This window comes from Palaemon carinicauda, chromosome 17, assembly GCF_036898095.1.
Source record: "Palaemon carinicauda isolate YSFRI2023 chromosome 17, ASM3689809v2, whole genome shotgun sequence".
In the NCBI taxonomy this organism is placed as follows: Eukaryota; Metazoa; Arthropoda; class Malacostraca; order Decapoda; family Palaemonidae; genus Palaemon; species Palaemon carinicauda.
The window spans coordinates 51,264,567-51,283,985 of record NC_090741.1 but is presented as its reverse complement, the minus strand read 5'-3'; the positions used below and the strand labels follow the sequence as shown (position 1 = coordinate 51,283,985).

General features: G+C 41.3%; 1 protein-coding gene across 4 annotated transcripts in view; it reads right to left on the bottom strand.

The window, feature by feature from the left end:
* Nucleotides 1-19,419, bottom strand: part of LOC137656744 (transmembrane channel-like protein 7) — a 65,388-nt gene that overhangs the window by 15,792 nt on the left and 30,177 nt on the right. For 3 of the 4 annotated variants that reach the window (XM_068390992.1, XM_068390991.1, XM_068390994.1), the window contains 7 exons: nt 18,426-18,555; nt 17,255-17,382; nt 15,693-15,849; nt 15,347-15,477; nt 12,668-12,820; nt 10,724-10,854; nt 10,224-10,340 (listed from right to left, as the gene is read on the bottom strand). In XM_068390992.1, coding sequence (XP_068247093.1) covers nt 10,224-10,340; nt 10,724-10,854; nt 12,668-12,820; nt 15,347-15,477; nt 15,693-15,849; nt 17,255-17,382; nt 18,426-18,555 — 947 coding nt within the window. Of the gene's footprint in view, nt 1-10,223; nt 10,341-10,723; nt 10,855-12,667; nt 12,821-15,346; nt 15,478-15,692; nt 15,850-17,254; nt 17,385-18,425; nt 18,556-19,419 lie in introns of all 4 variants that reach the window. The other variant, XM_068390993.1, reaches the window with a different exon arrangement.

Below are 19,419 nucleotides of genomic sequence, written 5' to 3'. Positions count from 1 at the left end.
TAACACGACTTACATGTAGGCAAGTATCGAAATTATAAAATGTATTCTTTTAAATAGTTTCCTTGTTTTTTTTTTTACACCTGTAAGTCACATTCTCAATTACTCCATTCCTTAGGTGAGAATGTGATCATGAACAAACTAAACCATACATACTGTATGTTATAAAGATGAATAAAATGTTATTTTTATTAATAAAATAAATTTTTGAATATACTTACCCGATAATCATGTAGCTGTCAACTCCGTTGCCCGACAGAATTCTATGGAGGGATACGCCAGCTATCACAATACTAGAAGGGGGTGTACTTACCAGCGCCACCTGTGGCCAGGTACTCAATCATTTGTTGTTGACACCTCCTCAATTATTCCTCGGTCCACTGGTTCTCTATGGGGAGGAAAGGGAGGGTCGATTAAATCATGATTATCGGGTAAGTATATTCAAAAATTTATTTTATTAATAAAAATAACATTTTTCAATATTAAACTTACCCGATAATCATGTAGCTGATTCACACCCAGGGAGGTGGGTGAAAACCAGTGTACATGATTAAAGGATAGCTAAGTATCCCAAATTTCATATAACAGTTATCTCAAATAACAATGAAATAATAAGTACCTGGTAAGGAAGTCGAATAGAACCGTTACTCTGCCTTTTATTTAAAGTTCGTCTTCCTTACTGAGCGCAGCGTTCCTCTTGGAGGCTGAATCAACCCAAAGGTGCCAAAGTACAAGGGGTTGCAACCCTACTAAAGGACCTCTACCAAACCTTTAACCCAGGCGCTTCTCAAGAATGAATAGACCACCCGCCAAATCCAAGGATGCGGAAGGCTTCTTAGCCTACCGTAACAACCATAAAAACAACAATAAAAGTATTCAAGAGAAAGGTTAAAAAGGTTATGGGATTAAGGGAATGTAGTGGCTGAGCCCTCACCTACTACTGCACTCGCTGCTACGAATGGTCCCAGGGTGTAGCAGTTCTCGTAAAGAGACTGGACATCTTTCAGATAAAATGATGCAAACACTGACTTGCTCCTCCAATAGGTTGCATCCATAATGCTCTGCAGAGAACGGTTTTTATTAAAGGCCAACGAAGTAGCTACAGCTCTTACTTCGTGGGTCCTTACCTTCAGCAATGCAAGGTCTTCCTCCTTTAAGTGAGAATGTGCTTCTCTGATCAGAAGCCTTATATAGAACGAAAGCCCATTCTTGGACATGGGTCTCGAGGGTTTCTTGATGGCACACCATAAGGCTTCTGACTGTCCTCGAATAGGTTTAGACCTCTTCAGATAATATTTGAGAGCTCTGACAGGGCAAAGAACTCTCTCTAGTTCATTACCTACCATGTTGGAGAGGCTAGGTATTTCGAACGATCTAGGCCAAGGACGTAAAGGAAGCTCGTTCTTTGCTAGGAATCCAAGCTGAAAAGAACATGTAGCTGATTCGGTTGTGAAACCAATGTTCTTGCTGAAGGCATGAACCTCACTGACTCTCTTAGCTGTTGCAAGGCAAACGAGAAAAGCAGTCTTGAGGGTAAGATCCTTGAAGGAAGCTGACTGGAGAGGTTCGAACCTAGATGTCATAAGGAACCTTAAGACTACGTCTAGATTCCAGCCTGGAGTGGAAAGACGACGTTCTTTAGACGTCTCAAAAGACTTGAGAATGTCTTGAAGGTCCTTGTTGGAAGACAGGTCCAAACCCCTGTGGCGGAGGACTGAGGCCAACATGCTCCTATACCCTTTAATCGTAGATGTTGAAAGGGATCTCTCATTCCTAAGATGAAGAAGGAAGTCAGCTATTTGGATCACAGAGGTATTGGTAGAGGATATTGAATTGGCTCTACACCAGCTTCGGAAGACCTCCCACTTAGACTGGTAGACTCTATGAGTGGAAATTCTTCTAGCTCTGGCAATCGCACTGGCTGCCTCCTTCGAAAAGCCTCTAGCTCTAGCGAATCTTTCGACAGTCTGAAGGCAGTCAGTCGAAGAGCGTGGAGGTTTGGGTGCAACCTGTCTACGTGTGGTTGACGTAGAAGGTCCACTCTTAGAGGTAGAGTCCTGGGGAAGTCGACTAGCCATTGAAGTACCTCTGTGTACCATTCTCTTGCAGGCCAAAGGGGAGCAACCAGCGTCAGCCGTGTCCCTTCGTGCGAGACGAATTTCTGCAGAACTTTGTTTATAATCTTGAATGGAGGGAATGCGTACAGGTCGAGATGGGACCAGTTCAGAAGAAAAGCATCTACATGAACCGCTGCAGGGTCTGGAACAGGGGAACAATAAAGCGGAAGTCTCTTGGTGATGGAGGTGGCAAACAGATCTATGGTAGGTTGACCCCACAAGGTCCAAAGTCTGTTGCACACACTCTTGTGGAGGGTCCATTCCGTGGGAATGACCTGATTCCTTCTGCTGAGGCGATCCGCTGAAACATTCATATCGCCCTGGATGAACCTCGTGACCAGTGTGAGGTTTAGACCTCTTGACCAAATGAGGAGGTCCCTTGCGATCTCGTAAAGGCTCCTCGAATGGGTCCCTCCTTGCTTGGAGATGTAAGCCAAGGCTGTGGTGTTGTCTGAATTCACCTCCACCACTTTGCCTAGCAGGAGGGACTTGAAGTTCAACAGGGCAAGATGAACTGCTAACAGTTCCTTGCAGTTGATGTGGAGTAATCCTTGTTCCTTGTTCCATACTCCTGAGCATTCCCGTCCGTCCAAGGTCGCACCCCAGCCCGAGTCCGATGCATCCGAGAAGAGATGAAGATGGGGGGTCTGGATGGCCAATGATAGACCCTCCTTGAGAAGAAGATTGTGCTTCCACCACCGGAGAGTGGTCTTCATCTCTTGGTTGATAGGGATAGAGACTGCTTCTAGAGTCGAACCCTTGTCCCAATGAGCTGCAAGATGGAATTGAAGAGGGCGGAGGTGGAGTCTCCCTAGCTCGACAAACAGGGCCAGAGATGAGAGGGTCCCTGTGAGACTCATCCACTGTCTCACTGAGCAATTGCTCCTCTTCAGCATGCTCATGATGCACTCTAGGGCTTGGTTTATCCTGGGGGCCGATGGAAAAGCCCGAAAATCCCGACTCTGAATCTCCATTCCCAGGTACACAATGGATTGGGAGGGAATGAGTTGAGATTTCTCTATATTGACTAATAGACCTAGGTCTCTGATTAGATCTAAAGTCCAAGAGAGGTTCTCCAGACAACGACGACTCGTGGAGGCTCTCAACAGCCAGTCGTCTAGGTAGAGGGAGGCTCTGATGTTCGATAAGTGCAGGAATTTCGCTACATTCCTCATCAGATGAGTAAAGACCATAGGAGCTGTGCTTAGGCCAAAACACAGGGCTTGGAACTGATAGACAACCTTTCCGAAAACGAATCTCAGGAAAGGTTGGGAGTCTGGATGAATGGGAACGTGAAAGTATGCATCTTTCAAGTCCAACGAGACCATCCAGTCCTCCTGTCTGACCGCTGCTAAGACCGACTTGGTCGTCTCCATTGTGAACGTCTGCTTGGTGACATACTCGTTGAGAGAGCTGACGTCCAGCACCGGTCTCCAACCTCCTGTCTTTTTGGCTACAAGAAAGAGACGGTTGTAGAAGCCCGGGGATTGATGGTCCCGGACTATAACCACTGCCTTCTTCTGCACAAGTAGCGACACCTCCTGTTGCAATGCTAGCCTCTTGTCCTCTTCTTTGTAGTTGGGAGAGAGGTTGATGGGCGATGTGGTCAGAGGCGGTTTGAGGCAGAATGGAATCCTGTAACCGTACCTCAGCCAACTGACAGACTGTGCGTCTGCACCTCTCTTCTCCCAGGCTTGCCAGAAGATCTTGAGTCTGGCTCCTACTGTTGTCTGGAGAATCTGAGAGTCAGTGCTTTCCCTTAGATGTCCTGGGTCCTTTCCTAGACTTGCCCCTGTGAGAGTCTGGACGGGAGCTTCCTCGGCTGGGGGCTCTACCACGAAAGGGCGGTATGAACCTAGTGGCCGGGGTATCAGCCACTGGGGAGCGATAAGTCTTGGGGACAGAGGTGGTAACCTTAGACTTACGAGCCGATGAGGCTACAAGATCGTGCGTGTCCTTCTGTATCAGGGCAGCCGACAAGTCCTTAACTAGCTCCTCGGGAAAGAGGAACTTTGAGAGTGGAGCAAAAAGGAGCTGAGACCGCTGGCACGGTGTAATGCTGGCTGAGAGGAAGGTACACAGTTGTTCCCTTTTCTTCAACACCCCTGATACAAATAACGACGCTAGCTCACCCGATCCATCCCTGATAGCCTTATCCATGCAGGACATAATTAGCATGGCAGAGTCTTTGTCCGCAGGAGATGTTTTCTTGCTGAGGGCTCCCAGGCACCAGTCGAGAAAGTTGAACATTTCGAAAGCTCTGAACAACCCTTTCAGAAGATGATCCAGGTCTGAGAAGGTCCAACAAACCTTCGAGCGTCTCATCGCAGTCCTCCTAGGCGAGTCCACCAGACTTGAGAAGTCAGCCTGGGCAGAGGCAGGTACTCCCAAGCCTGGTGCTTCCCCTGTGGCATACCAAACGCAACCTTTCGAAGCGAGCTTCGTTGGAGGGAACATGAAGGAAGTCTTGCCCAGGTGTTGTTTAGACTGAAGCCACTCCCCTAAGATCCTTAAAGCCCTCTTGGAGGATCTAGCTAGGACAAGCTTAGTATAGTTCGACTTAGCTTGTTGTACGCCTAGCGAAAACTCAGATGGAGGAGAGCGGGGAACAGCAGAGACGAAGTGGTCAGGGTAAAGCTCCCTGAGTAGAGCCAAGACCTTTCTAAAATCAACAGACAATGGAGAAAGCTTAGACTCCTCCACGTCTGATGAGGGATCAAGATGTGCCTCCTCATCATCCGACACTTCATCAGCAGAAGGTAGCGAAGCAAAAGGACCAGAATGCTGAACCGCAGAGTCAGAACGGGAAGGAACAATAACAGAGGTTTCCTCAACTTGAGGGAAAACCTGAGGTTCAGACTGCATAGGCTGAACAACAGACGGAGCAGAAGGCAGGTGCATGGGTGAAGGAGGTTGACTCCTAGCAAGAGTTGCACCCAAGGCTTGCACAAGCTGAGCGGAGGACGGAGGCGGAGTAGTCCGTTCCTGTTCCTGAGAGATGAGTGGAGCATGAGAAGGTTGAGGCTGCGCAGAACAAGGTAAAGTTCTCGCAAGCTGAGGCTCCTGAGGCGCAAGTCCATGGTGTAGAGGAGCTTGCCTAGATGAGGGTTGAACTCGGTGCAGCGCTGGTTGAGCAGACAGACTCACGGAGGGGAGAGGTTGTTGTACCCCAACCGAGAGTTGCACCACTGGTGGAGCAGCAAGGGGAGGAGGAGGAAGAGTGTAACTCTCCTGATCCCAAAGCAAGGGTTGCCTTAAAGAAGGCTGAGGCTGAACAACACTGTGAACAGCAAACTCCGAAAGTGGTTCAACATCGTACGCCTGGCAGATGGTGCTGCGACCAGGCGGAGCAGGTGCAGGCTGGGCGAGCACAGGCGGAGCGAGAACAGGTGGAGGGAGTGTAGGCGGAGGAGGAGGTGCAACACTCTCAGCCCGACACTCACGCATCAAGTCCGAAAGCTGCGCTTGCATGGACTGAAGCAGGGTCCACTTGGGGTCGGCAGAAACGATAACAGACTGAGGTAAAGTCACAGTCGGGGTCTGTATAGGCAGAACCTTACTCCTCTTGGGCGGAGTACAGTCGACCGATGACAGAGGCGAGTCGGAGCTGAGCCAATGACTACAACCTGGCTGAGCACTCGCTGACTGAACTCTACGTTTAAGCGGTCTCGAGACCTGAGACCAACGTTTCTTCCCTGCATGAAGATCAGCGGACGAGAAGACGGGCTCAATCGTCTGCAGGTGGGAGTGACGGTCTAAGGAAGACACGCCCGCAACCACCGAGGATAATTCTGTGCGCCTAACAAGGCCTGTCGAACCCTTAAGCCCTTCGACATTGCTTCTCCCCTGGGCATGGGAGCTTGCAAGAGGTCCCGGACTGGGAGGACGACTGGCTCGCACAGAAAAATCCTCACGCACCACACTGGCACCACTAGCACTTGGCACTGCACAGACACTAGCACTCGTCACAGCACTGGCACTATTTCCACCCACTGCACTCTTGACCTTCAGTTCTTTAACCTCGGCCATCAGAGACTTATGGTCACTTACCACTGATTCTACTTTATCTCCTAAAGCCTGAATAGCACGCAAAACAGTTGACATATCAGGCGGAGGGCACACAGTAGGTTCGGGGGTAGCCACTACAGGGGTAGGAAAAGGTAGGGGATCATGAGGTGAGGAAAACATAGAAGAGTGAGAAGAACTTCTCCTAACTCTAGTGCTCTCTAACTTGGATGAATATTTTAAAAGACGTACAAAATCCAATTCCGAAAGTCCGGCGCACTCCTCACACCGATTTTCTAATAGACAGGGCCTGTCCCTACAGTCAGAACAAGCGGTGTGAGGATCTACCGAGACCTTCGGAATACGCCTATTGCAAGACCTACATCGTCTATGGGAGGGAGCTTGCGAAACGTCAGACATCTTGTTTCAAGAGTAAGTCAAAGGGTGATCCAAAAACAAGCAAAATTCATTAACCGTTAATCAGTATTTATATAAAAGCTAACTAGCTAATATAAAAAGGATTCCAGTATGCGACAGCCGTTAATCTAAGAGAATACTTCACCAAATATCCATGAATAAACTCGAAGACCATGAGCGTATCCCAGAACGTCTAGCCGGAAGCACGACAGAGGAATAATTGAGGAGGTGTCAACAACAAATGATTGAGTACCTGGCCACAGGTGGCGCTGGTAAGTACACCCCCTTCTAGTATTGTGATAGCTGGCGTATCCCTCCATAGAATTCTGTCGGGCAACGGAGTTGACAGCTACATGATTATCGGGTAAGTTTAATATTGAAAAAGGGATTTTGACATAGGAAAAATCTATTTTTGGGTGAGATAGCCATGCCGTCCTTATGGAAGTTCCCTCCAGCTGCCTCCTACTGTATAAAATTTCTGCGATTGATATTATAAGAGAATTACTGTCAGGTATCAAGGGGTTCTAGCCCCCGGAACGACTATCCGAAGATATCGTGTATAATCAGGGACGTATCCCAAGATAACCATAGATATCTACACCCCGAATAGACCTTTCCCAGTCTAATCCACTAAGGGGAAGGATAAGTGAGGAGCCGTTACATATCCCATACGACCCTGCCGCTCCATTCTCTCTGATCGCAGCTTCACGCTACTGTCCTATATTTTTGTGTGCGCGCACTTTTCAACTTTTTTCGAAGATTTTCTTCGTATGATGGTTTCCTCTTCTTCGTCAAAGTTGAGTACCTAGCTCTCTTTGCTTTTTGTTTTGGCTGTAATTGCTTATAAACCTTAATTTAAAATATCCCCCTAAAATTCAGTTGTTATGTTGCCTTGAGGAATGAATAAAGTCTAAAATAACAATCTATCCAAAGCAACTTTTGAGAAAGTTGCTATGGTTTCTATTCATAACAAATATCTGTTAAAAAATGACAGCTAAAATGACCCAAGCACACTAGTCCATTTTCCATTGGAGTCAAGACTGTCCCTATCAATCCCTACTTAACGCATACAAATTACATTCCAGCAGGTATTATGCATTACCATAATAACTAAAACATCAGTCTACTGCAACAGTGACCATCTCAAGAAAAAAACAATCTTTAATACAGTTTGGCATAATGGTTATTCCCCTTATTTTGTGAACCTTAACTCCCCAAGAATAATGGAAAAATAACATAGGCCTATGCTCCCACTGAACATAGATTTGAATGATGAAAATTCTTATAAAAGGTTAGCCCTATCATGTGATTAGCTAAAGTACTAAAAATTAAAAAAAAAAGTTAGTAGTAACATGACAAATTTGTAAGTAATTTGTATTTTCCTAACTATACAAACCTCGCCTCTTTATTATGGTTATTAATTTCGACATACCTGGAACCTAGTCATAAATTTTAACGCGAGGTGTTAACAACACTCCGCTAGTTAGCGGGAATAGACTGGCCACCCAGCTCACACACTCACCCAGTGCATTTCGTCACTTCTGGTTGCAGGCAGGACTTCTAGGGGGACAGATGATGGCAGGCCAAGTATGAGTAAGGAGCCCAGGTTTGTAGTTAGGTTAAATACAAATTACCATTTGCTCTTTAATATGGAGACTCACCTTAGGAGGGTGGAAGTCCAAAACCTTACCAGCTGGGGACTTGACCAGGGTGCATCTTAGCTTGTTCGAGTGTGAGAGAGGCACCATGTCACCTAACGAACTCTCTATCTGGTAGGCTGGGGAGTTGACGGCGTTAAAAGTTTATGGCCAGATATAAGATAGAAAAGTGTGCAATGAGTATAAACTCAAACAAGAGAACTCTAACCCAAGACAGTGGAAGAACATGGTACAGAGACTATGGCACTACCCAAGACTAGAAAACAATGGTTTAATTTTGGAGTGTCCTTCCCCTAGAAGAGCTACAGTACTTACCATAGCTAAAGAGTCTCTTCTATCCTTACCAAGGGGATAGTGGCCTTTGAACAATTACAACGCAGTAGTTAACTCCTTGAGAGAACAAGAATTGTTTAGTAATCTCAGTGTTGTCTGGTATATGAGGACAGAGGAGAATATGTATAGAATAGGCCAGACTATTCGGTGTATGTGTAGGCAATTGGAAAATGAACCGTAACCAGAGAGAAGGCTCCAATGAAGTACTGTCTGGCTGGTCAAAGGACCCCATAACACTCTAGCGGTAGTATCTCAACGGGTGGGTGGTGCCCTGGCCAACCTACTACCTAAGCAGGCATAACATGGAACCTTGCTTCAAACTTGGCTATGAAAAAATTCTGAAAAGCCTCATAAGAATGCTTACATAATTTTGCCATTGCTGAGTTGTTCATCTGTGATCCCCTTGCAGCACCCACTTCCAGATAGGATGTAAGAGGCACCCAACTCAACAGTCCGTCAAATACCAAATCCTGCTGTTTTAAGAGAATCTGGAACAAGGAAAACCATCACCCACCTGATTAATAACCACCTAACCTTCCCATTTCCCATTTCCTACTAGGGAGAAAGACTTCACGAAAGCCTTAAGTTCCACGAATCCTCCAAACTTCTTAAGATAAACCCCTAAAAATGGATTCATTCTTTGGGCAGGATTTAGTCTCCTTTCACCAAAATGTCTTTCATTGATTCTAATCCCATCTAGATCATTTTGACCAAGGAGGGTGTTTCCTGGCCTGGCCACTGTCATTCCAACCACTGAAGCATCAAGCCAACTGTGATCAAGGACATACTCCCCAACCCTCTGAGACTGCCTCTACAAAGCTGTTAAGGGCAGACTTATGTTATCAAGAGAATCTCTTCAGTGATAAAATGGGGAATGTCCAATGGGATGGTTCCTTAATTCGCCTACATGACTGATGAAACATACCTGAATCTTCGGATTCCACACCATCGAAGGGAAAATTGAAACCCTGCAATGAAATGCATTTAAATCAGGCCAAAATGCACATCATGGGCCAGATTACCAAGGGATTCTCACTAGGTCCCCCTCCTCAATATCCATAGAAAATGCCACTTTCACCGTCACTGAACCCAGAATAATCTGGTCAGGAGTTTCCACCTCAATTGGAAAACTAGTTACACGTTCCACAAAACAGACATGATGTAAGGGATACCTCAAAACCTGGGTACCAGAGATGAATTGTAGTAATGCTTTAGAACTACTGTAATTAAAGACCCGCTAAGATCACCGCTTTATTTCATTAACCCTTTTACCCCCAAAGGACGTACTGGTACGTTTCACAAAACACATCCCTTTACCCCCATGGACGTACTGGTACGGCCTTGCAAAAATCTGCTATTTACAATTTTTTTTGCATATTTCTGATAATTTACTGAGAAACTTCAGACATTTTCCAAGAGAATGAGCCCAACCTGATCTTTCTATGACAAAAATTAAGGCTGTTAGAGCAATTTAAAAATATATACTGCAAAATGTGCTTGAAAAAAAAAAACTCTGGGGGTTAAGGGTTGGAAAGTTCCAAATAGCCTGGGGGTAAAATGGTTAATAGTTTGTCGCTGAAACTTGTTGTTCAAGCAGGTGGTAATTTGAATATTGGGTAAGATCATTAAAATAATAGTTACAATCACAAAAAAAATTAATTTTGAAAATGAATTACAGAGCATCAGAAATGTTTACCTTTGCTGTCGGAGAAGATGAAAGACCCTCGTTGTGTGAGAGGATGATGTCCCGTGAATGGCGAACCCCGTAAAGAGTCTGACTGCATGTACTTGGGGCTGCTTGGCTTGTATTCCCCTTAGAAAGCAAAACATTATTTTTGACATTTCTCTTCATCAACTTTATCACATAGCTAAAGTGGTCTTGCCTCAGTTATCACCTGCTCAACCAGTAGAAAATTCAACCAAAAACAAACAATTTTGGATAAAATACTGGGATAATATACAATTAAACAAACCCTGGCTACTCAATAAAAAAAAACCATCTTTAAATAATACAAGAGTTTTCCAACACAACCGAACTGCCTTCTATTCATAATGCATTTCTTCTTCCCTAAAAATATCGCCAATAAATAGCATGATGACAAAGTTATTTCTTCATTTCAAATGTGCTTAATACAAACTAATAGCAAATGAATTCTAACTAAACTATTGTTAATGGTTTTACCAAAGCAGTCCTACCTCTTCGTACTCGGTCTGTCAACTGGAGCAGGAAAGCTCTATCCTTGACTTCAAGCTCCAACTGTTGACGCAAGACCTGAATCATTTCGGCACGCCCATCAGCCATACTCTTGGCACAATATACCAAAATCCTGTAAATCCCAGACTTTAATGTATTTTAAGAGTAACAATTTTAAGTTAGATCTGTTTGCAGTGCATGGATGATAACTTAAAATTTGAGTTTAAACATTGTTAGGTATTAAGAATTGAAGTATTCACAAAATCAATGGTCTCCAGAGTTCAAACTGCTACTTTTTTTATTGTTTCAATGTCTTCTAAAAGGATTCTTCTTTTCACATTAAAAAGGGTACTTGGATATACAGGCTCTGGAACTTTTTGAAATTCATTCATAAATCACCAAGGTATGAGTTTGAAAAATGGCAATTTGTCCTCAATTGTATTTTTCCGGCTGCTTCCCCCGATGCCTTAGATGACCGCGGAGGTAGCAGCAGTAGGGGATTCAGCATTATGAAGCTTCATCTGTGGTGGATAATGTGGGAGGGTGGGCTGTGGCACCCTAGCATTACCAGCTGAACTCGGTTGAGTCCCTTGTTAGGCTGGGAGGAACGTAGAGAGTAGAGGTCCCCTTTTTTGTTTTGTTTCATTTGTTGATGTCGGCTATCCCCCAAAATTGGGGGAAGTGCCTTGGTATATGTATGTATGTACAAACCCGTAATCATTTAATATAGGAATTCGCTTCAGCTGAGCCGAAGCGAATTCCTATATTAAATGATTACGAGGTTTGTATATCGCGTCGGAACAATTGCCAATTTTCAAACTCTTTTTTTTTGTGATTTTGAATTTTCCCGCTCTGCTCCCGGAGAGCCTTAGTATTGTGAATGCCTCAATTATGCATACAGTAAATATACATCTGAGTTTCATCATTTACTACATGGGTGATATCTTTCTCTCAATCCAATCAGTGACACTCACCAGACTATATGGACATTATTAGCATTGTTATCCCTATTATTACTTTATTGTTATTTTCACAACAAATTCTCATAACAAGTGGACATGGTATTTGCAGACTATATCTTATATAATTAAATCAAATTTCAGAAATATTTTGGACACAAGACAAGCTCAATATGCAATTAATTTTTTGGGCAAGCATGAACACCTGCGGCTTCCTCCGATGCCTTAGATGACCGCGGAGGTAGCAGCAGTTGGGGATTCAGCATTATGAAGCTTCATCTGTGGTGGATAACGGGGGAGGGTGGGCTGTGGCACCCTAGCAGTACCAGCTGAACTCGGTTGAGTCCCTTGTTAGGCTGGAGGAACGTAGAGAGTAGAAGTCCCCTTTTTTGTTTTTGTTTCATTTGTTGATGTCGGCTACCCCCCAAAATTGGGGGAAGTGCCTTGGTATATGTATGTATGTATGTATGTATGAACACCTAAAAATTGTGGGAATCATTGAGAGTATGACTGTAAGTTCCAGCATAATACTGAAACTAACATCATACTAGAAAAAAAATATCCAATCATAAACATTTGAAATTAATTACATAACCTTATATATCAAGTACTGAATTATCATTCAACTAAACAAATGTACTATCATATTCTCCTTAGATTACCTTGTATTTAGCACAGAATATTTGACTCAAACTCTAATGTTATCTTATCAAGAATAAGTGTAGTATCCTATAGTCCATTTCTTTTAGCGAGACATATTTGCACCGACTCGCAGCGGTGCCCTTTTAGCTCAGAAAAGTTTCCTGATCGCTGATTGGTTGGACAAGATAATTCTAACCAATCAGCGACCAGGAAACTTTTCCGAGCTAAAAGGGCACCGTTGTAAGTCGGTGCAAATATGACTCGCTAAAAGAAATGGACTATAGTATTGCAGTTGTATAATATTTGCATACATTTACAAAAAGAAATATTCTATATGGTACGTACAAGAGAAGGCCAAGTATCCCTGCCACGACGCCTGGTTGTAAAATCCAGCTAATTACACTAAGGATGGTTCCTTGATCTTGCGTCAGTGTCCACACAAAGTCGACGTAGTGTGGGTAACCTTGGAAAGGACCACAACTAGAAGAGCAATAACCTCTGAAAAAAAAAAATAAAAGCTTGTCAGTTGAAGAACTAAAACAACTATCTCAAGTTTTAAAATCTAAAATGAGTTTGAAAGAAAAGAATCTTAAAGTACAGTATTTGTTAACTGTTGAAAAAATAAGATCTTCCCCAGTATGTATTAAAATACCATTTACTTCAAAACACCAAATTATTGGATTAGAGATCACATTTGTATAAAAATACTACTAAATTTAAAAAGAAAATTATGATAGGCTTTCTATAATTCAAATCAACACCTATCCGACAATTAACTATAGTCAATTTCTTTTATCGAGGCAGATTTGCACCTACCCGCAGCGGTGCCCTTTTAGCTCGGAAATGTTTCCTGATCGCTGATTGGTTAGAACTGTCTCGTCCAACCAATTAGCGATCAGGAAACTTTTCCGAGCTAAAAGGGCACCGCTGCGAGTCGGTGCGAATCTGCATCGCTAAAAGAAATTGACTATAGACCTTACGTACTTCCAAAACTTATACCATAAAATCAAGCTACTGTATTGATAAATTAGGCAATGAAGTAAGTAACCATTATGATCTCTAAATATTTTGGGGAGAAGAAAAGTAAATTGCAAAGGATTTTTATAATACATGGATGAGGTACTATACTTCAGCCACTGATTGTAAGTCTAATTTATTTGTATTTTTCCTAGCTAAACAAACCCGAGTCCTTTAACCCTTTTACCCCCAAAGGACGTACTGGTACGTTTCACAAAACTCATCCCTTTACCCCATGGACGTACCGGTACGTCCTTGCAAAAAAATGCTATTTAAATTTTTTTTTGCATATTTTTGATAATTATTTGAGAACCTTCAGGTATTTTCCAAGAGAATGAGACCAGCCTGACCTCTCTATGACAAAAATTAAGGCTGTTAGAGCAATTTTAAAAAATATACTGCAAAATGTGCTTGAAAAAAAATAACCCCATGGGGGTTAAGGGTTGGAAATTTCCAAATAGCCTGGGGGTAAAAGGGTTAAAATAAGGAATATAGTTTCAACGGAGCTGGATCGGCTGTTAAATTCGTTAACAATGTAATTAACAAAGTGCTCCATCCACTTACTTGTCAAATTTTCTTCACTTATGACCTTTTGGCACGGGACTGAGAGCGGTGGCCGAGGAGAGAAGTTTAACCTAAATGACTTGCGTTTTTATAGCCATGAAATATACAAATTACTTTTAAAATTTATTTGTTCCTGAATTGGTGGAATTTCAAAAGTTCAAACTTGAAGCAAATGCTTTTATGTTGAACAGGCTGATATGTATTTTCATAGTTTATATATGAAAGCTGTTTTGATGTTACTGTTCTTAAAATAGGTTACTTTAATTATTCATTACTTATAATTATTTATTTTCTTTCCTCACTGGGCTATTTTTTCCTTGTTGGAGCCCTTGGCCTTATAACATCCTGCTTTTGAAATAGGGAGACTCACGATTGGTGGGACATAAGTCCTCTAGAACCACAACTGGTTAGTTTTCTTCCCCAGAAGTGTCAAACTGCCTGACACCGGGGGCAAAGATAAATCCAGCAATCTACTACCTGTCTATCATAAGGATGAATAGGCTGATAGGGCCTGGCCTCTCCAAGAAGATTGGTATGTGGTCAAAGGAGGGATCCCTTCCTCCTGAAGGGGATAGAAGTCGGGAATAAATATACCTTGCGTATGACGATCAACGGGTTGGTATACGTTCCACCATTCTCCCCCTCATCTAGGGAGGATGGGGGAGACTGTAGCTTACCAGCAGCGAGTCAGATACAGTGAGTAATGTTTCAATACACCAAGAGAAGGACAGAAAGAGTGAAGGGGAAGAGCCAGTCATACTACAATCCTTCATTACGAACTTACATATACTGTACTGTATATGTTACCATAGACAAGATGTCTTGGAACTAGATGCTCTCTTTCAAGCAGGCTTCATTGAAGATTACAGCTGCCTCAGTGGCATTTATTTTCTAGTTGAGCTTCTGATTGCTCTAATTTTCATTTTCTCAACAGTAATGCAAGACCCCAGTTGCTGCGTTGATCATCGGTAGGTAGGGGAAAAAATACATATATTCTAAAATTTTACTGAATATATAACATTTGAATTTTTTGTGCCAACCTTTTGACCAGATCACAGGCTATTAGGATCTCATTTCCAAAATTTATTAATTCCAAGTAGGTATAACGGGGGAATTTGAAGAGGAGAGATCTAAATGGCACGAGACCTCTGACAGTGGTTTTCACGCCCCAGTTACTATACCGACACCTTATATAGGTGAGCGAGCTGGGTTTATCCCTAGCATTCCAATGCAACTTTTTCTCTGGTAATATATAGCAGAAATATATCTTAAAAATGATGCTAAAGGAGCATTTCACGGAGCGGCACAGGTGGAGCCCAGAAATCCCTAATTTCATGAGTACATATACAATAAATATCCTTGCACAACTTAACCAATTTAGCCTGTTCTTGGCCATATACAGACAACCAAAATTCTTAAAACTGAAATGAAGGATTACATTACCTGATCACAATGAAGCCATAAGCCAAGAAGTTAAGGATAAGAGACACCAGTGTGAGGGCAAAAAAGACTGTCTCGGTTTGAGCTGCTCTCCACGGTCTTTCGTCGGCTCTCATAAAAGACAGGATGATAAACTGAAAAGATTACATAAAGTTATAAGTAGAAGACTACTATAGTCTACTACATATAAATATAAAGAAATTTCATCTCAAATGCCACTGACCTATACTATTACAGAGTGCAGTGTATAATTATGCAACACAGCATTCATATTACGAATATTTTGAGAACAAAAAAAAAAATTTCATATACTCTATACATAATGCAGTAGTTAATTATTCAAATATACCTTTTGTATATAGAATGTGATGACCATTTTTAGAAGCACAATAAGTGGTGTAAGAGGACAGAAGAAGAGGCCAGCCCAAAGAAGCGTCTGATTGTAGATGAGATGAAGCGTGTTGCGGCTAATGTTGAATTCGAGCAAGTACTGCTGTGGTCTTCCCCTGCAATAAATGTACCGTTAGTCGGCAGTCGAAGGACAATTATCAATAATGCAAGCTTCATTTCCTTAGAACAAAAGTAACATTATACATCAAGTAATACACTCAGTTTAAAAACATTCTGAAGTCACGAAAGGAGTCATTGAATATCAACTGTGACCAAAAATGGAAAAAAAAAACTTTTATGGTACTAATAATTATTACTACTAAACAGTTAAAATTCTGTTTATTTAGGCTACCTTGAGTTATATACATCTACGGCAGATTAACATGAGCAAATTATAGTTTTAGCATCCTTAACCTAAAATATTTGTATCTCAAACCCTTTTACAATTCCTTTATATGATAAACGAACAACAAAGAAAGACAATTTCCTTTAACCCTTTTACCCCCAAAGGACGTACTGGTACGTTTCACAAAACACATCCCTTCACCCCCATGGACGGACCGGTACGTCCTTGCAAAAAAATGCTATAAAATTTTTTATTTCATATTTTTAATATTTTTTTTAGAAAATTCAGGCATTTTCCAAGAGAATGAGACCAACCTGACCTCTCTATGACAAAAATTAAGGCTGTTAGAGCAATTTAAAAAATATATACTGCAAAATGTGCTGGGGAAAAAATAACCCCTTGGGGGTTAAGGGTTGGAAATTTCCAAAGAGCCTGGGGGTAAAAGGGTTAACAATGCTAGAGATTGTGACCTTGATTCTTTCCAAGGGTCCAGCTCAGAAAACACAATCATCATCCTACAAATGGGATAACTTAAGGGTATCTTAAACAGACAACTGCTAACAGACTGAGTCCTATTGATTAACTCAGCCTTATAATGTGATTTTGACAATGCTAATGAGAGGACATTTAAATAAGGGATTTTGACGAAGGAAAAATCTATTTCTGGGCAAGAGACCTGTGCCGCCCAGTGAAATGCTCCTTTAGCATCCTTTCTAAGGTATATAACTGCTATGTATTACCAGAGAAAAAAGTTGCATAGGAATGCCAGGGTTGAACCCAGCTCGCTCACCTAAAGGAGCATTTCTTGGAGCGGCACAGGTAGAGCCCAGAAAAGAGCTTTAAAGACAGACAGCAACATTACCTTCTTAATGAAGGCAGTTGAATCGGCGGAACATCGGAAGTTCAAACTTACAGTGAAAGTTTTTATGTTGAACAGGCTGACACAAGTCTCTCATCATAGTTTATATACTAATCTTAAAATGTTTTATATTAATCATTCATTACTTCTCGTGTGGTATTATTTCTTTATTTCCTTTCCTCAATAGGCTATTTTTCCTTGTTGGAGCCCTTGGGATTACAGCATCTTTTTTTTCTAACTAGGGGTGTAGCTTAAGCTAGTAATAATATAATTTCTTTCACATACTTGATACAAAAAAACTCTCATCACAACTTACAAAGATTTATTCTTTGTTGCAAAAGAAAAGAAGACTACTGCTGCATTCATCAAGAGGCCGATGAGGAAGTCGATAATCAAGAGACGATATATTTCTTCTCCTAAGGATGTTTCCCAGCAGTCATCCTCCTGTAAAAGAAACAAATCCAATCAACCCTTAAAATCATGAATCTTGGGTATACCCTATACAAAGGATCTCCAGGGGCTGAGAGCGAAAATAATAATCACAAGAATAACGTGTTTGAAAATTGGCAGTTTTTAAACACTGATATCCCTGTGATTTATGAACAAATTTTAAAAAGTTTTGGAGTCTATTTACCCTTTTTAATGAGAATGTTTTTAGAAGACACTGAAGCAATAAAAAAAATAGAACTGAGCTTTGGAGATCCTTGGTATTGTGAACGCTGAGTCTACTAAAAAAACAGGTTCTGGAAAATCTTGGTAGTAAAAGGATCGGAGTGGTAGAAAAATTGACGCATTTTGGTGAATTACTTAGTTAAAGGAGGTCATAGTATAGGCAGGTCTTGACTGTACTTGGGAATTGATAGTGAAATATTGTAGGAAAAATTATGCCTTGCGCCACTATTACACCGTTTTTTTATATATCTCGTGTAAGTTATGTTAACTTAACGATATCCTTGGTATTGTGAACGCCTCAGTTGATGCTGTTAATAAACTGTAATTGTCTTCTTTCAAATTGTGGTTTCTGCTAGTAAATACTATAACTACAAAGGATGAGCATATTCATAACTTTATGAGTTGAAAATATTTCAAAGTAAAGACAAAACAAGACATATCAATAACACAAATCTAAATATATTTTGACATATATAATTGTTGATGTTTCCTCTTTTAATGATTCTTAAGACCAAGGTTTTTAATAACCAACCAACTATAATAAATACTAGTTTTTTGGTGTTGAATGAAGGCTAATTATGACTGGTGGAGATGAAAATACTGTAGTTTAATGTTCTAAGAATTCATCTTCCTTAAAAATTGAAGCCCTTACAAAATACCCTTGAATGGACATAGCTAACTTAATCTGACTATAGGTAACCATTATGAACCATACATAAATAATGCTTAGACTAATGACTTGGTAGGTAAGCAAATGGTACAAAAGAAAACCATCCTGAGCGATACTCAACTCCAATTGCCACAAAGAAACTAACCTGAGCTTTATCTTGCTTGATTGTGAGTGTGTCTTCTGCATTTTCAGATAATTCGGCATTATTCTTTTCATGTGGCGTATACCAAAATCCAATAAGTACACCCAATATTGTTAACTCTAATAAGATTGTTCTGCAAAGTAAGTAATAAGTAATCATCTTCAAAAGCATAAAAATCAATCATTCAATTAGTTATCAACCAATTTCAGGGAATATATTCAAGATAAAATGACACTAAAATGACTAAGTTTTAAAAGTAATTTATATTTTTCGTAACTACAAATCTGCATTGTTTATTATAGGGAATGTCTTGAATAGAGTTGGAACAGCTGTTGAAATCAGTAACAAGGAAGTTAACCCTTTTACTCCCAAAGGACATACTGGTACGTTTCACAAAACTCATCCCTTTACCCCCATGGACGTACCGTTACGTCCTTGCAAAAAAATGCTATAGATTTTTTTTTTTTCATATTTTTGATAATTATTTGAAAAAATTCAGGCATTTTCCAAGAGAATGAGACCAACCTGACCTCTCTATGACAAAAATTAAGGATTTTTGAGCAATTTGAAAAAAAATATACTGCAAAATGCGCTGGGAAAAAAATAGCCCCTTGGGGGTTAAGGGTTGGAAATTTCCAAAGAGCCTGGGGGTAAATGGGTTAACAGGGGCTGAGTGTGTCCGAGTAGCCCTGGCCACTCCCTTCTCAAAGACTTCACTTTTGATATTTGGCTTAGATTCATATAGGAAGTTTAACTTAAAAGGACTCAGGTTTGCCTAACTAAGAAAACTACAAATTATTTCTAAATTTTTTTATTTGTGCCTACGTGTTTACAAGCCTCTCGTCCTTTAAAATAGGAGAATCACTTATTAGTGGGTAGGGAGTCCTACTAGAAATGAACTGGTTGATGTTGATATTTTTTTCCTTGGAAAATATCAGTCTCCCTACTCTCATAAAGGAGCGAAGAAGATGACTTCAGGTACCTATCTGACTATCAT